This window comes from Centrocercus urophasianus, unplaced genomic scaffold (genome assembly GCF_019232065.1).
Source record: "Centrocercus urophasianus isolate 14NV4802_14NV808 unplaced genomic scaffold, USGS_Curo_1.0 seq_45, whole genome shotgun sequence".
Taxonomy (NCBI): domain Eukaryota; kingdom Metazoa; phylum Chordata; class Aves; order Galliformes; family Phasianidae; genus Centrocercus; species Centrocercus urophasianus.
In genome coordinates this window covers 66,209-83,739 of record NW_024885033.1, presented here as the reverse complement: position 1 = coordinate 83,739, position 17,531 = coordinate 66,209, and the positions used below count along the sequence as shown (strand labels likewise).

General features: G+C 39.8%; 1 protein-coding gene and 1 long non-coding RNA gene across 8 annotated transcripts in view; both read left to right on the top strand.

The window, feature by feature from the left end:
• The window catches only part of TPK1 (thiamin pyrophosphokinase 1), a 187,107-nt gene that overhangs the window by 108,250 nt on the left and 61,326 nt on the right, over positions 1-17,531 (top strand). For 5 of the 7 annotated variants that reach the window (XR_006171336.1, XM_042834299.1, XM_042834301.1 and 2 more), the window contains exon 6: positions 10,614-10,760. The exons of 1 other annotated variant lie outside the window; for it this stretch is intronic. Coding sequence is in view for 5 of the 6 variants with exons in the window: in XM_042834299.1 (XP_042690233.1) it covers positions 10,614-10,760 (147 nt within the window). In the remaining variant the exon portion in view is untranslated. Of the gene's footprint in view, positions 1-10,613; positions 10,761-10,877; positions 10,960-17,531 lie in introns of those variants that run through there. One more of the 7 variants, XM_042834303.1, reaches the window with a different exon arrangement.
• Positions 890-4,144, top strand: LOC122168742. The gene is made up of 3 exons (XR_006171338.1): positions 890-1,201; positions 2,689-2,732; positions 3,895-4,144. It is a non-coding gene; the product is annotated as an uncharacterized LOC122168742 (long non-coding RNA).

The following is a 17,531-nucleotide window of genomic DNA, read 5'->3' as shown; positions in this document are numbered from 1 at the left end:
AAAGCATATAAGGCACCATTTCCTCTCCCCTTCCGTAGCTTGGTTTCAGAAGCCCTCCTGTTTCAATTCTCTGAGATGCAAAGTTACAGTTTTTCAAGAATTTCCAACAGGATGATCTGATGACAGGTATGCTCTTGGAATTGCTGCCCATGAGCATTCCTTCGTAAGGGCTGAGCTCTCTCCTCCTCTCTCTACCACTGGATGAAGAGTTGAGAGGAAGCAACTGTTACATGCTCTTACCAACATTGAGGACAAGAGGCTTATAAGAAAATGAATGCAAGAGCACAAGATGGAAGGGCATGTATATGTCATCCTTTCCCATTTTCATTGTAGCAAGACAGGAAAGTTCACCGGCAGTTTGACATCTCTTTTCTCCATCAAGGCAGCAAGAAATAGAAATGTCAATATCTCTCACTCTTTTTTTTCCTCCTCACTCCAAGCTGATGCATAATTACCCATGTTTTGCTGAAGTTGTTTTGAAATGTCTGAATCTTGTGAATGAGATGTATCCATGGAACCCTTTCCACTCTACAACCTCCTGAAGGGAGGTTGTGGTGAAGAGGGATTTGGCCTCTTCTCCCAGGCAACAAGCAGGACATGGGGTAATGGCCGCAAGTTGTATCAGAGGAGGTTTAGGTTGGACATAAGGAAGAACTTTTTCTCTCAGAGATTGGTCAGGCACTGGAATGGCTGCCCAGGGAGGTGGTGGAGTTGCCGTCCCTGGCAGTGTTCAAGAGGCAACTGGATGACGTGCTGCGTGACGTGGTTTAGTGCTTGTGGTGGCAATGGTGATGAGGAGATGGTTGGACTGGATGATCATTTCCAACTTTGTGATTCTATGATTCTGTGATTCTATGATTCAGAGTGCTGTTGCACGGTGTCCAGTACACACTGTTAATCATTAGTTATTTTTTCTGCCATTAGTATAGATGAAGATAGGAGAGTTTCTCAGGCACCTCTCTGAAGTCATTGAACCAGTTTCTCCTCAGCTGAGACACAGACCTGTAGGAAGAAGAGAGATTTTCCTCATACTGTCAAAGTAGACTAGCCACTTCATCTACCGTTGGTTGTTTGTTATCTTTCCAGATCACTCATGCCAAGATGCTGGCATGCAATGATGGGTGCACTCCATAAAACTCTGCCACATAAATTGCGTGCATTTGACTTTATCTGTATATTGAGATGGCATATTATCATCCAGGTTAGTATCATATACCATCTCTATCACAGGTAATTCCCGCAAATACTGGATACCTTTCTCCATGGTGGTCCATTTGCCTGGGTAACATTCCAGATTTTCTTTGAAGGGCTATCTTTTCTTCACAGCTTACAAGGCCACCACCATAGAGTGAAGGATTGTATCCCTTTTCCGGTCACTTTGTCAGTGCCACCTTCCCTAGAAAGATAGCCTAGCTGCTTGGCTTCACTGCCAATTAAATCCAGGTCGTTAGCCCCATTATCCTAGCACTGGAGCAGCCAGGTGACAACATGTTCATCTGGACAATACTGTAATCTTTTCACATATTTCATATCTCACTCAGTTTTAGGGACAGATGGTTTCTGTCTCTTTTATAAGTTCTGCGTCTCCTTCCTTCTCCCATTCTTGTGATGCCCCTCTTTCATCTTCATCTTCTTCTGTCTTTATAGGAATTTCTCTCCTTATTAAATGATCTGACTTTTCTAGACATTACTTCCTTTTGCTTATAAGGGCAAATGATACTGGCACTGGCTTGTTCTCTGGTTGAACTGTGGGTCTTGTCACAGGGATTGAAGTGACTAGAGTGGGTCACAAGGGTTGGGGCAACCGCAGGGCCTGTCAAAAGGATTAGGCAACCGCAAGGCCCATTCACAAGAATTGGTGCAACCACAGGATCCATTTCAGGGCCTGGAGCAGGCACTGGGTCTGTAACAGGGGTTAGAACATCCACAAAGTCTGCTGCAAGTGTTGTATCAACCATAGTTGGTTCAGGGTCTAGAAGTGGAGAAAGAAGTTATTCACCTGCATCTGCATTTACGGCTTGAGATACAAACTTGCATGTTAGAATGTGGATTTTTTTCTCCTTCGGGAAAAAATATCATAAAAGCTTTTAGCTTAGAATATTACCTAGGTGGAATATGTTTTTCTAGTTCCAGGTGAATGAAATTGTATTTCTGCAGCTCTGATTTTTACCTATTGTCTTATTCAGATACACTACACTACAAGCCTGTTTCCCAATAATTTATACTTGAAATTACTAGACAAGGAAACTATCTCTTCAGTATTAAAATTAAACAAATAAATGTATTTTAAAATTAAAAAAAAAAAAGGAAAGAAAAAGATTTTAGTTGTGCTGTGTTTGCTGCTCTTTCTAGGTAGCAATATGTTAAGCTAGGAAATTAAGTTAAATCAGCACATATTGTGGACCTATATCCAGTGACATAGTTTCTCTGGATGAAATTCCATTGCAAGACGCTGAAATATTTGAAACTGATGTTCTTCAGTTCGTTAGAAAGTAAGGTATCATTTATTTGCTACACTGGATAGATAGAATTTTTGCTCTGGTCTATTAGTCACCTCTGTTGAGAAGGTTTTTGAGTGTTTGGGAGTTTATGGGGGAATGTTTTGTTCCAAACAAATTAAGTTCTGATGGTTTGTTTTCCATTTCTGCACATCTGTTCTCCTTTTCCTCTTCATTCTCACTCACCCAGATCACTTGCGAACAAATGTGAACAGAGGAACAGCATGTTGAAAGGTAATTACGTTGTACAGCATTCTTGCATGTGGTCACTTGAGAGGGAGGCGAGGTGAGAGAGATGCTCTGTACCCCCTAAGAAGAGAAGGCTGCAAAGTGAGTTCAGATTTTACTAGCTACTGGAGAATTCAGTTTGGGAAGAAGCCTTAAAAATGCTTTTACCACAAGGAAGAGTACAACTGGAGTTGACAGTTTACTCAGATCTGGTAGGAAAAAACACCTTGTTAGTTCTTGAACTGCTTGATTGATAATGAACAGTGGTAATGCTGTCTTCTAAAAGACAGCGAAGTTCTAATTTGCCAAGTTCATCATTACTTCTTCCCTTTCTTAAAGGAAAACTCTTAGAAAGTGTCTGAGTCCTCAAAGTCATTCATTTCTGATTTCCATTACGAAATGCAGTATCATATTTTGCTTGGTTAGCCAAGACGTGCAAGGAAGCAGTTTTAGGATCACTTTACAATACCTGAGTCACCTGTGTACATTTATACTCACTACAATGAATGTTTGAACAAGCAGTACCCTGCATTTATGAAAGTTAGAATCAGTCCTAGTTTTCCCTTTCACAGTGCTAATTCATTCGTGATCTGAATTGTGCTGGATGGGTGGTGAGGCAGTGAAGTACCATGAACTAACATAAAGGCTGTTATACAAGGGCTGTTCTGAAAATACTGCCTCTCACTTTATTATGTTGGTTTATGATGTCAAAGGTGGATGTTTGTGGTGTGGCAGTAGGTGTTGAGCCAATACTCCATTTCGTTGCTGTGCAACAGATGGCAGCAGGGGGGCAGTCTGACAAAGTGGTGTCTGACATGGAAGTGTGTATGAAGCAAAGGTGTGGAACTGAATTCCTCCATGCAGAAAAAATTGTGCCCATTTACATGCACTGACATTTGCTGAACATTTGTGGAGACCAAACAGAGGATGTTTGCATAGTGAGATGGTGGGAGGTGCATTTCAGCAGTGGCAACAGCAGTGTGAATTACACTTCTCATTCCAGATGGCCAGTGAACATTTTTATTAGTGCAGCAGGCATGCAATGCCTGTTCATTGCTGGCAAAACATGCATAACTTATGGTGATGACTATGTTGAAAAATAGTGTTTTGTAGCTGAGAATTTGTTCTATCAAATTTTATTCTTGTGTGCTCTTTGTATCTGTTGTAGTTTCCATGGAAATAAATCGGAGGCATTACTTACAGAACAACCTACATGTATTGCTTTCTGTATGACTGTGAGTACGGGTGAACACATGCATGCATGTAGGTTGTATATGTACCCACAATTTTTCTGACAGCATACCTTCCTTCTGTGTTCTGTTTTTTTTGTGTGTGTGTTTTGTTTTGTTTTTAATGTCTCAGTAGCTCTGTTTTCTGACATTTGTTTCTTCTACCGTTAATTGTCTATTCAATCTTATGTATGCATTTTTTGTTTTATTGCTTTAATCAGTATCCTATTCATTCTATGTTTATGTGACATAGTTTTTGTTTCTTTGTTACAAGACCTTCAAATAAACTTATTTTCAATAATTTCAGTAACTGTGTTATGTTCTTAGCTTTCTCTTATGTAACACAAACTATTACAAAACACTATCTGAACTGGCAAAAAAGATAGATTTGCTTACAGTATTCTTTTTAGAGATGAACAGATCTTACATTGAAAGTGAGATAAAAAGTGAAACCTGTTCTGTGGATCGGGAAGCAGAGGTGTAGAAACAACTTCTGCAGTCTCCCAGTGTGCCAGCAGCACAGTCGGGGATAATCTTCCAGTTCCCAATCTTCATGTGGTGATCTTGCCCTAACACTCCCCAGTCTCACTCACAGGCGGTTGCAGCAGCATTCTTCATTAAGAAGTGGAATTTGTTTATTTGTATTCTCTTCCGGGCTTGTATTTGATCTGTGAAGATGAGTTAACAGAAAAAGGCATGAGCGTAGTGATATATATATATATATAGAATACATTGGTTTCTGCTTGTTGAAACAAAGCTAAACCCCATGTCAAATTTTGGTGACAGAAAGAGCAAAAGAGAAAACTACAGTTTATTAGGGCAATTTAGGGGATAGAGAGGTCAGAGATACACTCATTATCCAAGGCTTTTGACAATTCGCCAGTATCTCAGTTTAGTCAAAGAATAAATAGGTTTGAAACATAAAACATGAGGTTACTAGGAGTGGTTTACTCTTCCTCTTGTAATCTCCAATTTTTTCCTGTTTATAACAGGAATTGTGATTTTTCTTTTTTGCTACCAAATTTTAAATCAGTCCAGCTCCTCTGCCTTCAACAGCACAGCTTGTTCTGCTTTTCTGATAGCAGCTGCTCCTGATGGAAAGGTCTCCATGCTGGGAAGGTGGCTGGGCTGCATTAGTACACTGGTATTCTCAAAGTCTGCTGCACTTGTGCTGACCAAGCCTTGCTAATGAAGCTCTAGAAGGAAATTTTGAGGAGCCATGGGTTTTGACACAGAGAATTTGTCTGCAGCTTGAGGACCAAGAGCCCATTTTGTTGCTGGAAATGTTCATAAATAACATTTTTTCGGTTCTTGTTTTGTTTAATACATAAGCACTGTAATGTTAGGAATGTCTTCTTTGTAGCATGAGTGTTTTTAGGAAATTACGCTTAGATAATGGGATGTAGGTTTATTTTTATAATTAAGCATATTAAAAAAAAGGTTTGAAGATTACAATAGCCAGTGCAATTTTTTCGACTCAGTATGATATCTTACTATTTGTCTGAGAATCTTGTCAAGAATAAATGATGGATTTGTGGGAATTTCCTGTTCAAGGAAACTTATTTAACCTAAGCACTGCATAGAGCACTCTTTTTTTTTTTTTCTCCCATTATATTTTTCCAATTTTTGTACCTTTGGGCATTTGAATAATCAAAAGACACAGTGAAATTGTAATATTAGTTAAATCTTTTGAAGCCATTGTGGGTTTTTCTTTTTCATTTTTTTCTTGTCTAGAATGGGAATGTAGGGGTGGAAGTAGGCAAGTAGTGACGTTGTTGCAAAGTAGAATGTTATGAGAAGTGGATGGTGCTCAACAGAAGTGATTCAGCCTGCAGCCCAAGCCCTCATGTACTCTGCAGCCCCGAGGCCTCTGGTAGCCTTCAGCTTATCCCGATCCTCAGCCATAAGTTCTGAGTCTTGGCCAAAAGGAAGGAGATGGGTCATACAGTAGTTTATCTCTTTACAAATAGTTTGAGGCAGCCTGGCAATCCTTGGAAGTCCACACAGTGCTCCCGCTGTGACAGAAGTAGTAGATGATAGGATACCATCTCAGACCCACAGACAGGATGACAGCCTTTAGCTGACAGGCTCTTGTTTCCTGAGGAGTCAGATGACCAAAGCAACAAGCAAATTGCTGCTAGAGAAGAGGATCCCATCTAAGCAAAGTGCAGACACTGCTATGTAACTGTGTATATCATCCCTGTAGGAAATAATTGCCATGCCTTTCGTGTAAGACACTAGAAAGCCAATTGCCTCGCTCCAGTTACTGGAGTAAAGGTGATTTGTATTGTATACCTGGAGTGAGATGGAGATGCTAAAAGAGGGCAAATGTTCTCCCAGTTTACTACAAATTCATAGTTAGGGAGATAGGAAAGGGAAGGTGAGTGATAGCAAAAAGACGGGAAGTAGAAGTGAAAGTTCTTTATAAAAAGCAGGATGTAATCACCACCATAGATTCCAGCAGCATTCTATTGATCCAAGGATATCTGTAGGTTGATGAGGAAGGCTCTCTTTCTTGCTTCCTTTTTCTCTCTTTTAATCATTCAAGCAGTCATTTAATACTGTCCTGTCAGGCTTGGGTTCCAAGGTGATAGCTCATGTTGGTATGTGCATCCTTTATAGTGTCAAACTGAATAGTAAATACAACATTCACACCACTATTTAAGTGTTTACTTTTCAGCATAAAATATGCTTCAATATATGCATGCTGCTACAATAAATTTGTTCTCTTTCATCTCCCTCCAGTATTTTGTATTAAAGCAGTAGACTTTTGAATGTTAGGAAATGAAGTAATGAAGGTGACAAGATACCAATGAAGAGTGGAGGTGATAAGAAGTGGTGTTCAAATGCAGTATCTGATCTGTAATTGGCATAGAAATATGTGGGATAATAGCAGTGGATGGTCTTCTTGGTCTCACAGGGAGGAAGGTTTATGGCTCCAGAGCTTTCATGACATGCTGTTCTTGCCTTCCCTCTTTCCTTTAGGATGGTCTTTCTTGTTGTTTGTTCCAGTGCTACCGATTTCTTATCTGATATAAGTTTCTTATCTGATATAAGGAGCACAGTTTTAAAGAGAGTGGGCATCCTTTGCTGTCAGTTTGAGCTTTGAGGCTTTGCTCTTGGATGGCGTGGTGATGCTTGTGTTACAAAGCAGGATATGAAGTTCTTTTCACCTACCTGAGGCAGTTCCCAGCTTCTTCTGTCCTTTCACCCTTCTCCTTAAATAACTTGTCCATCACTTTTCTAAGTAAAGTCTTCTCATTTAATCCACCCATACCAGAAAGAGAGATGTTTGCTGAGCCCATTTTCCGTGGAAGAAGAGTGTTTAGCAAGCCAGCAGACAATTTATAGCAAATTGTGTATTTTTGTAGTCTCTGTGGAAATGGAAGCAGGGAGCTGAGCAGCCTCACACTGATGTGATGGCACCCTCAGTAACCTCAAGGTTACAGCCTGCTCTAAATTATACCCTAAGGCAGAAGAAAGCAAGGAAGGAAGAAGAATCCAAAGTGCCACGTGCAGAGTGTTTCTTTGTGCTTCTCTTTTCCTTTAACAGCCCCACTGCAATGCCTAAAGCCATTTCAAAAGATGCTGATGTATAAATTTAATTTAAAGATGACAAATCCCATGATTAGAACTTCAACTCTTTATGAAATGAAGCTTGATTGCACTAAAAATGCTGTAGAAGGAATTTAAGTCAGGCTTTATAAAGTCTTAATAGAATGCAGCCCACTTTACACTTGTTCTTGCTAGGATCTTGATATTCTTAGCAGTTATTATCACCTTTTCTCTGGAAATGAATATCACTGTGTGAAAACAAAAAGGGGTAAAAGGACTTTTTACAGGACATTTAAGTGAATTATGGATATTTCAATTGAAGTGCAGTGTGTTAGTCAAGTGCTACCTGCTGGGCAGGAGCTGGGTATAATTCTCTAGCCTCATACGGGAAAAATGAATGGCCTTTCCTCAGTAGTGGGCAAATCTATAAATGCTCTGTGCTTGGGTTTTCACTTTTTCTTATTCGGTGGGATTACAAAGATTCGTGCATGTGCATTCACATTCTGTCCAGTTTCCTTAGTGCTTGGTGGAATGAGAATCAGAGATTGCAGGGAAGAAGCAGATTGTTTTGTTAGCTTGCAGATTTGCTTTTTTTGAATGGAGGTGATAGCTTTAAGATGAAAAATCTGTTGAGGTTTTGCTGGAGTAAGCCTCTTTGTCTGTTTGTTAAATAAATAAACAAATTGTGTATCCTAAACCTTCCAGCAGAGGTTTTATGTCCCAAAATATCTGGATGTCCATCACTGCCTCCAGGACTCTGCAGTGAAACGCAAACTGTCTGCTGTCACCCAAGCGTAGAATTCAGCTTTTCTCTCTGCCCATTCCTGGGGTGCTCTAGCTGGTTTTGTTTCCATACCTGTCACAGACATATTTTTCTATTTTACAGGAACAAAGAAACCAGAATAATAGCTACATTTCCTTTTATAGTATCTTTTTTATTCTTCTCCAAACATACCACAACCACAAACCTCAGTTTTTACCAATGTGTTTGTACAAGTCTATGGGGCCTTATGATATGCATCCCAGGGTCCTGAAGGAATTAGTTGATGTACTTGGCAAGCCATTCTGCATCATATTTGAAAAATCATGGCCTTCATGTGAAGTCCCTTGTGACCAGAAAAGGGGAAACATCACTCCTGTTTTTAAGAAAGGGAGAAAGGGAACTAGAGGCTGGGGATCCTCACATCTGTTCCTGGGAAAATCATGGAACAGATTCTCCTGGAAGCTATGTTAAGGCACATGCAAGATAAGAAAGTGATCTGTGACAGCCATCATTGCTTTACCAAGGGCAAATTGTGTCTGACTAATCTGGTGTTGTTATATGATGAAATGATGGCATCAGTAGACAAAGGAAGAGGAACTAATGTCATCTACCTGGACTTGAGAAGGACTTGGAGGTCCTGGCAGATGGAAAGCTGAACGTGTGCCAGCAGCATGTGATTGCAGTCCAGAGGGCCAACTGCATCTTGGGCTGCATCAAAAGAGGGGTGGCAAGCAGGATAAGAGATTTCATTTACCCCTTCTTCTACTTAGGAGGTGGTGAGGCAATGGAACAGATTGAACAGAGAAGTTGTGTATACCCCTCCATGGTGGTGTTCAAGACCAGGATGCATATGGCACTGGGCAGCCTGATCTAGCTGTTAGCAACTCTGCCCATGGCAGAGAGGTTGGAACTAGGTGATCTTTAAGGTCCCATCCCTCTCAAGCCATTATTTTCAACAGATCTGTTCCATGATATATTGGTTTTATTTTCTTACATTTATTACCAGCTCCCAAGATCACTGTGCAATTGCTACTGAATAAGGAGTAGGATTTCTGTATCACTTATGCAAAAGAAGGTGATGAGAGTGCTTTCCAAGGATACAAATGCTATGGAGCAATAGCATTTAATAAAGTAATAAAGAAGAAAAAAAAATTGTTCATCCCATCCAACAACCAATAACAGCTCTTGAGTACAATCTCTATTCAGAGAAACGCTGCTAGCCCTTAAATGAGGGGTGAAGGGATGGATCCAGGCTCCATCCCTTCCTGTCAGTCAGGTGCCTTGCTTGCACCTGAGCTCACTAGGTTAGCCACATCTTCTCATCTGGTGCTCAGTCGTTGGTTCAGGCTGTGACCTGGCAATCCCACTGCAACTTATATTACACTTCAAAATGTGGAAGTATACATATGCATCATTCCCTGCCCCTCAGAGTGGCCATAGGCTTAGGCCTTGTAAAGCAGAAAACTTCACCAGATGGCTATTGTCATTGGAGCTTCTAAAAGCTTTAGAGCTGCAATGTGTTTGGGCTCTGCATACTACTTACTAAATGGTAGCTTTTGAAATTACAGTTACTGAATGTACTTGACCTGCATGGTGGAAGTAATAAAAATATTTTGCACTCAGTGACTTTCTATCTGAGGAACTAAAAGCTCTTAAATGTTCCCTCTCTGCTTGTAAGAAGTAAAAGTGTACAGAGGCTTTATGAGGTGTTTGAGACTCAAAATTGCTGGCTGACTCCATGGCCTGGGGCTCAATCAAGGATTGCTTCTGTCCCTAGCAGCAACACCTGGGAGATACAGCAGTTGCAGGGTGCGTGCAATCTCTTCAGAGCAGTAGTGCAATTAGTCTTGAGGAGAGCCAGCTTGAGTGTGAGTTTGTATGCTAACATGTTCTGCAGAGGGAGCAAGAATGGCATACAGCGTACCAATGATTTATCTTCTCTGTAGACTGTGAGAATGATCTGAAGCAATTTTTAAGATCTGCAGATATAAGATCCTAAGGTGTGAAGGGATATATCTTATCTATGCAGTTGAGCTAAACAGATAGGTGTCTGCTAGGACTGGTCTCTGTGTTAGGCAAAGCAATTAGGTCCTTCATTAAAGTACCACATGTTGACTGTGAATTTACTGAGCTTAAATACTCCAAGAATTGCTTAATGGTATTCATTAGTAATGAAAGAAAATGGCTGTATTTGAGATCTGCTTTTGTATAGTCAATGTATTTTTTTTGTTACTTTTTTTCTTATCAAAGTGATTCAGTTTTTGATTTTCAGGATCTAAAGATCATCTGTGGAGGTATCTTGATGATAGTTCTCTTGGTGACTTTTGTTTTGTCTTTTAGATTGATTTGATTGTGACTTTGGGTGGACTTGGAGGACGCTTTGACCAAACAATGGCATCAGTGGAAACACTTTTTCATGCAACAAATATCACCCCTTTTCCAGTGATAGTTATCCAGGAGAGCTCGCTGATTTATTTGCTTCAACCAGTAAGTGCTGTGAATACCTGACCTTTCATCCATCCTCACCCTGTAGGTCTCCAACATTAGGAGATCATTTTAGTTGTAATTTGTAGGAACAGAACCTTAATTGAAAATATATTGCAGGGAGGTGGACAGAAGATAACATATTCTGCATTCCTGCCTTGAAAAAAGTTGGTTTGGGTTTTTTAAGAGGGGAGGAATTCAGAAATCAAAGAGGTATGAAAGCAAATTTCAGTACTTCTGGAAATTTGATTATAAATGAAAAAAAAACTTCAAATTTAATTAGATTCCAGTAATGTAAGCATTTAACACACAGTCCTTTGCATGTTGAGTAAAAGGATGCCTGCACTATGAGGAGAAAAAAACCCAAAACATAGAGGTGGTATGAAGCAGTTTCTGACAGAAGTGTCTGATGGAGTTCTGTGGTGGTCTGAGTGGCATAGATTATTTCGATGGGGATCCAGATAGGATCATCAAGATAATTTATTTAAGATGTATTATTTTTTCAGATTTTTCAGGTCTTACTCCGTTTATTGAGTCATAAAACAATGCATATGAAAAATCTTGCAGGAGCTTCTGCTTCTAAGATTTAAATTAATGGCAAATCTAAGCACCAAAGAGCCTTCTTTAACAGTGATTCATTTGCTTGAAAAAAGCTTTTCCTGATATCAGCGTTTCTATAAGCTTAACTAACTTCTCATTTTTATCACAGAAAGCTTTTTTCATTGCAATAAATAACATTCGCAAATGAATGTGACAGTGCCCTGCACCGTACATGCTTATTGCAATTTGAGTAAAATATTAATATGATCTGGGCTTATAGATTTAAATCCATGGGGCAGACATTGTACTAGTAACTTCTAAGCACTGTATCTGCAGGAATGACTGTAGGCACAGGAGTTAATTTGTGACTGTGATCATTAATTGCATGACTAAATGGATAGATGAGGCAGCAGAATGAGGGGGCAGTGGAGCTAAAGTGCAGCTGGTTAAAATCTGGTTGTGAGGAGCAACTCACTTGTGGTGGGCCTGTGGGTGCAGCACTTTGCTGGCCCCAGTAAATTATTTTCAGCAGAGTCTTGGAGAATACCAAATTTAGCTTACAGAATACTTATTTGGACTGGAAAGACTTTTAATTCTTTTAATTAATCTTTTCCTTAAGTGGCTTTGAAATGTTGTGCATTATGCTTGCTTTCAGAAGTGTCCTCAATGAGCATGAGTATTTTTTTGCAGCTTGAAAAAATTAACAGCCTGCATGTTTAAATAGAAATCAGAGATTGCCAGCTGTTTGGGTTTGCTGGAAACTTTTTACATTCTGGTTTTATGATTCCTGACTGTCAGTCTGCATTACCACTGATAACTTGAGGCTGATTTGAGCATTCAAAAATAAAGGGTAAATGCAGGATGCAGGCCTTTTAGACAACTTAATGCAGACTTTAACTAAGGGATGGTTTTCACTGTTGGTTTAAACTTGTTGCTGTCAGCATCTTCTGTCAACTGTCATGGTAATACCTGATAATGACATTAATCCTGTATTGTTTAGACAAAAATCACATTAGTAGTTTATACACAGGGACAAACAAGAATCCTAAGATTCCTTAGCTTGGAAATACTCACTTTCTTCCCCAGGAATTCAGCATCATATTTTTCTCTTGTAAGCAACTACAATCCTGGTATTCTCTGCCTTTCCTCTCTCTCCTTTGTAATTTGAAATTAAGCTAGGAGGGAAATGAACACAGTGGGAGACAAGCTAGCTTTTTGAAATGCAAGTCTGGAAACTTGAAAGAAAAATAACGAACAAGGCAAGGTTTTGAGATCCAAAAGCAAACGATAAAGTTAAGGGCATCTTGCCTTTGTTATAAAAAGTAGGTCTGAAACCCTTTTCTCTTGGGGAAAAAGTATCTGATCTTTATTGGATTCTTTGGATAAAACACATGAGCAAAAATTAACTGTATTTTTTCTTGAAAATAATGTTAGCCCTCTGCTCATTGTGGTAGGAGATTATTAGTTCTATATCATGCGTACCTGGACAGAAGCTAAAATTCTTGGATATATCCATGAAAATGGTAATCCCATAGCAGCTCTAGAAAGGAGACAAAAGTCAGGCTCCGGAATTTCTAGCTGCTCATACAGAGACTAAGGGAAAGATTCAGTAAATGTGTATTTCAGTACACCAAAAAAAATATTAAATAATTGCTAATAATTTCAGATTTTTGGACAGCTGATAAAGAGAGGCGTAGCAAAAGAAATACATGAATATTGAACACACCTGTAAAAGTGCAAAGCATTGTAGGAAACCAGAAGCATTAAAAGTAATAGAGAAATACAGCAAGGACAATTACTGACTAGGAATATACATACTACCGACTGAGGTGGACCAGATCAACAAAGTCTAATTTCATTAGCCAATAAAATTACCTAAATACTGAATGTAAGGGTAGATGGCTTTTTATGTGCTGAACCATCTCTTGGGAAATGGATAGACAGTGCAAGATTTTGAAGCCTATCGGGAAAAACATTCTCTCACCCATCACAGACTCTCCTGCTTTTGTTTTTCTCGGTCTGCAAGGTTTTTGCATTTGTACACCACATCCACATGGCTAGTGCGTGATACACAGCCCAAGTGTATTGTGTACCTGTGTACCCATTTGCAAAACAAAGTTTTGCTCTTTGCTCTTACCAAAGTTTGCTCTTTCTATGAAACAGAATGTTGTCAGCTATAGACACAAATATCAGTTCCCTTAAAAGTATCAGAATACTTTGTTTCATCCCAAGATCATTCTTCCATCAAGGACTTGGTGGAGGGAGGTGATCCTCCCCCTCTACTCTGCCCTGGTAAGGCCTCATCTGGAGCACTGCGTCCAGTTCTGGGCTCCCCAGTACAAAACAGACAGGGATCTCTTGGAAAGAGTCCAGCGGAGGGCCACAAAGATGGTGAGGGGCCTGGAGCATCTCTCCTATGAAGAAAGCTGAGTGAACTGGGTCTGTTCAGCCTTGAGAAAAGAAGACTGAGAGGGGGCCTGATCCAGGTCTATAAATATCTAAGGTGTGGGGGTAGAATGGCGAGGCCGGACTGTTTTGAGCAGTGTGTGGAGACAGGACAAGGGGAAACGGCCGGAAACTGCAGCATAGGAAGTTCCGCACAAATGTGCGCAAGAACTTCTTTAGGTGAGGTGACGGAGCACTGGAACAGGCTGCCCAGGGGGGTTGTGGAGTCTCCTTCTCTGGAGATATTCAAGACCCACCTGGACACCTACTTGTGTGACCTGCTGTAGGGAACCTGCTTTGGCAGGGGGTTGGACTCGATGACCTCTGGAGGTCTCTTCCAACCCCTACGATTCTGTGATTCTGTGACCTTTAAGTTTCTGATACAGGTGCCAATAGAAGGGATTAGTGAACTAAAAAATCAGTTGGGCGGTATTCCAGAATTCTATACTAGAATCATATGTTGACTCAAAATAAGATAGCATGCACCTTTGTCTTGAGTGATGCATGGTCATATTTTTAAAATCCTGATCAGTGGGATGAAAGAGAGTTAATCATTCTATAGTACAGCATCATCCATTTGCCTAGGTTTCCTTTCCAGGATTTCTCTCTGCAAGTTAAAAAAAGGCTAATGGATAGGTTCTGTTCCATCTTTAACCAAACTACACGCGGGTTGCAGAAGCAGGGCAACCGTGGGGAGCAGACAGCGGCAGCCATAGAAGGGAAATGGATTGCAGCCACAGGGCTGCAGGTGCCTCGCAGCCACGACGGCCCTGTCCGGGGACTGCGATTTTCCTCTCTCTTGCCAGGGATGGGGTTGGAGTCGCGGATCGGGTCCGGGCAGGAGCTGCTTCCTGCGCCAAGGGGCAGTGGTGGGGGAGGAAGGAGAGAAGGGCAATGGGTAACAGTCAGAAGAGTTTGCCCTTCTTCCTTGGCTAATTTGCCTGAGCCAAACAGATAGAAGTTTGGCAGCTGTTTTATATGCAGTAGTTGCAAGATCCCAAAGTTTTATGCCAATTCTGACTCAAAGCTCCCCATCAAAATAAAAGCCAGTTATCAGAAACACAGTGCATTCCGGCTTATCTATTTAAGAAAAATAGCTAATGCTGAGGTAAATACAGGTTGATTCGGAAACTTTCTCTGTAATATTTCAAGATTTACTCGTTGCTCCCCATAGTTCCTGGCTGCTCGCCTTCTGTCCTGCAGAACGCTGCGGGTGCCAATCAATCTCTCTGTAGTTCAGTCAGGCGGTGCTGCCAGACCAGGCTCGCTCAGGTTCAGTTTGATTTACTCCACGCAGTGGGTGCCATTTGCAGCATCTGAAGCACAGACTCAGATGTGAAACTATCTACTAAGACAGAAAAGAAGGAAAGAAATAATAGCAATTATGATAATATATGTATATAATACATACTTGAAAAACAGGTGATGCACAGCGCGATTGCTCACCACCCATCAACCAATGCTGAAGCAGCAACTGCACCTCCAGCCAACTCCCTGTTTTTATAGTTCAGCATGATGCCATATAGCATGAAATATATCTTTTGCTAGTGTAGGTCAGCTGCCTGGTTCTGTTCCCTCCTACCTTCTTGTTCCCTCTACCCAGACCCCCCCTCCCTGGCAGAACAGTATGAGAAGCTGAAAAACTGGAACAACCTTTGTTCTGTACAGCACTACTCAGCAACTACTAAAACCTTAGTCTGATACCAACATTGTTGTCTTCCTAAAGCCAAAAGAAAGCATTATACCAGGTAATGTGAAGAAATTCAACTCCGTCTCAGCTGATAGGAATCTTTAAAGCACTTCAAGCATGGAAGTACTGAGCTGTCTAACATATCCCTAGAAAACTGTAAGGGGATAAAGTACTAAAACATTCACTTTTTTATTTGAAGTCATCTTGGAAAGTGATTTAGTTTTATCTGTTTAGCATAATCTGCTAAAAGGCATTAAATGGTCTGAAATAATTGTGAGCACTATGGTGAGCTGACTGACATCAGTAATACAATCCAAATGTGCTGCATTGATCTCCTAATTGTATCTTGAGAATTTAATTCAGTGTTTTACATTTCTATCTTTGTTGATAGGTCAGCTTGTACCTTTTGTCCCACTTCTTGGTGCTTTGACTTGATTACAAGTGACCTTTCGAGATGATACAGGTTTTCACTGGAAGTGTTTATTCTCAGAAAACCTCACTTTTCTACACTATTCAAAAGTTCATCATAAATTACTTAGAAGATATTGTAGAGAAGCTGAGCATGGATAAATTAATTGATACCAGGTCTTAAAAAGCATGAAAAAAAACTCTCCGCTGAATCTGAGAATGGCCAAATAAATACATGCCAATTAAAAAAAATAAAATCCATGGAGAAAAAGAAAAGACAGTCTAGTCAGAATCGTGTGCAGACAACTACTAGAAATCTACATCATTTAATTTTTGGGGCATGCATAAGCAGTGCTTATCTGCTATCCAATAAAATATTTTGTCTACTCGGCATATTACAAGTTCTGTTTCGCTTACTGTAACAAAAAACAGTTCACAGGAGACATTGGAGGGCAGATGCTTGTTCCTCCTGACTTTTTTAATTTGTTAGAAATATGTAGATTAGAAATGTGTAAGATAAAATTACTGTAACTGTGACAGTCTGTCACAGTTAAATGAGCAAAAGAAAATCTTGAAACTGAATGGCACTCTAAAAGTCTGAATTCTTGTCTTGATTCTAAGAAATTTTCAAAGGAAATGAGTAGAATTGCTCCCAGTTTGCTCATTAGAATTAAACGACTGAACAAAATAAGTAAAGGCCAAGCAGTGCCACAGTAAAAGATACCATTTCTTACATTACAGAGAAGTAATATAATCTGTGAATAGCTGAGGAAGTTTCTGTGAATAAGAATCACTTAAGAGTGATCTACCACATAATGAAGGTAGTTTGTCTCCAAAACGTCTCTTCTTACATACCTGCAGGAAATTATTTAGTTCTAAAAATAGAATGTTATCCAATAAAGAACATTTTACTGAGGTTGATTATAGACCCATAATGTGTTCTCAGAAATGAAACATAACTTTTGAAGAGGAAGTTAGTAACTACAGTGTTATAACTGTTGTGCTCTCGGGAATAAAGTGGATGGATGAATATGCTTATTTGGGGAGAGCATTTTGTGCCACTTGTTATTATAGGGCAGGGGAAAGCAGTATGATGATACATAATATAATTTCTTGAAGGCTTCTCCATTTGAACTGATTGATGTTGGCTATTTTTTTTTTTCCATGTTATGGTATTAAGACAAATTAGAACCTGAATAAGTGTTTTAAAATATAGCTTTCATCAGGACAGAAGTGCAAGGATATGTATGTTTCTGTAAACTGTTGAACAAATGAAGAGAATTCCCAGTTTTCTCCAAAAATCGATACATCACTGCATGTATTTTTAAAAGAGAAAATTAATATAACATCTCCGTTATGGGAGGAGTATCCCAGTGATACCTGTCCTAACATTCGTGCACAGCTCAACTATCGTGTGTGCTGCCACTGACCTCAGCATAAATTTGAAAGTTATATTTGTGCAGTGTTTAACACTTTTTGGATCTAAGACAGTTCTTGGTTTAACAGACAGGCAGAAAGTGAATGTGTTTAAGAAAAAGCTTATTGGAAAGAGGAAAGAGAATTTTTGACACCATAAAATGTTGTGCCCATGTTTTATACTTTCCTAAAAAACTTGTATAATTGTGATGCTCAGAAGAATGCGGTTCTTTGTAGGAACAAGAACTCGTTGTCAGGAGTTGACTTTAAAAAAG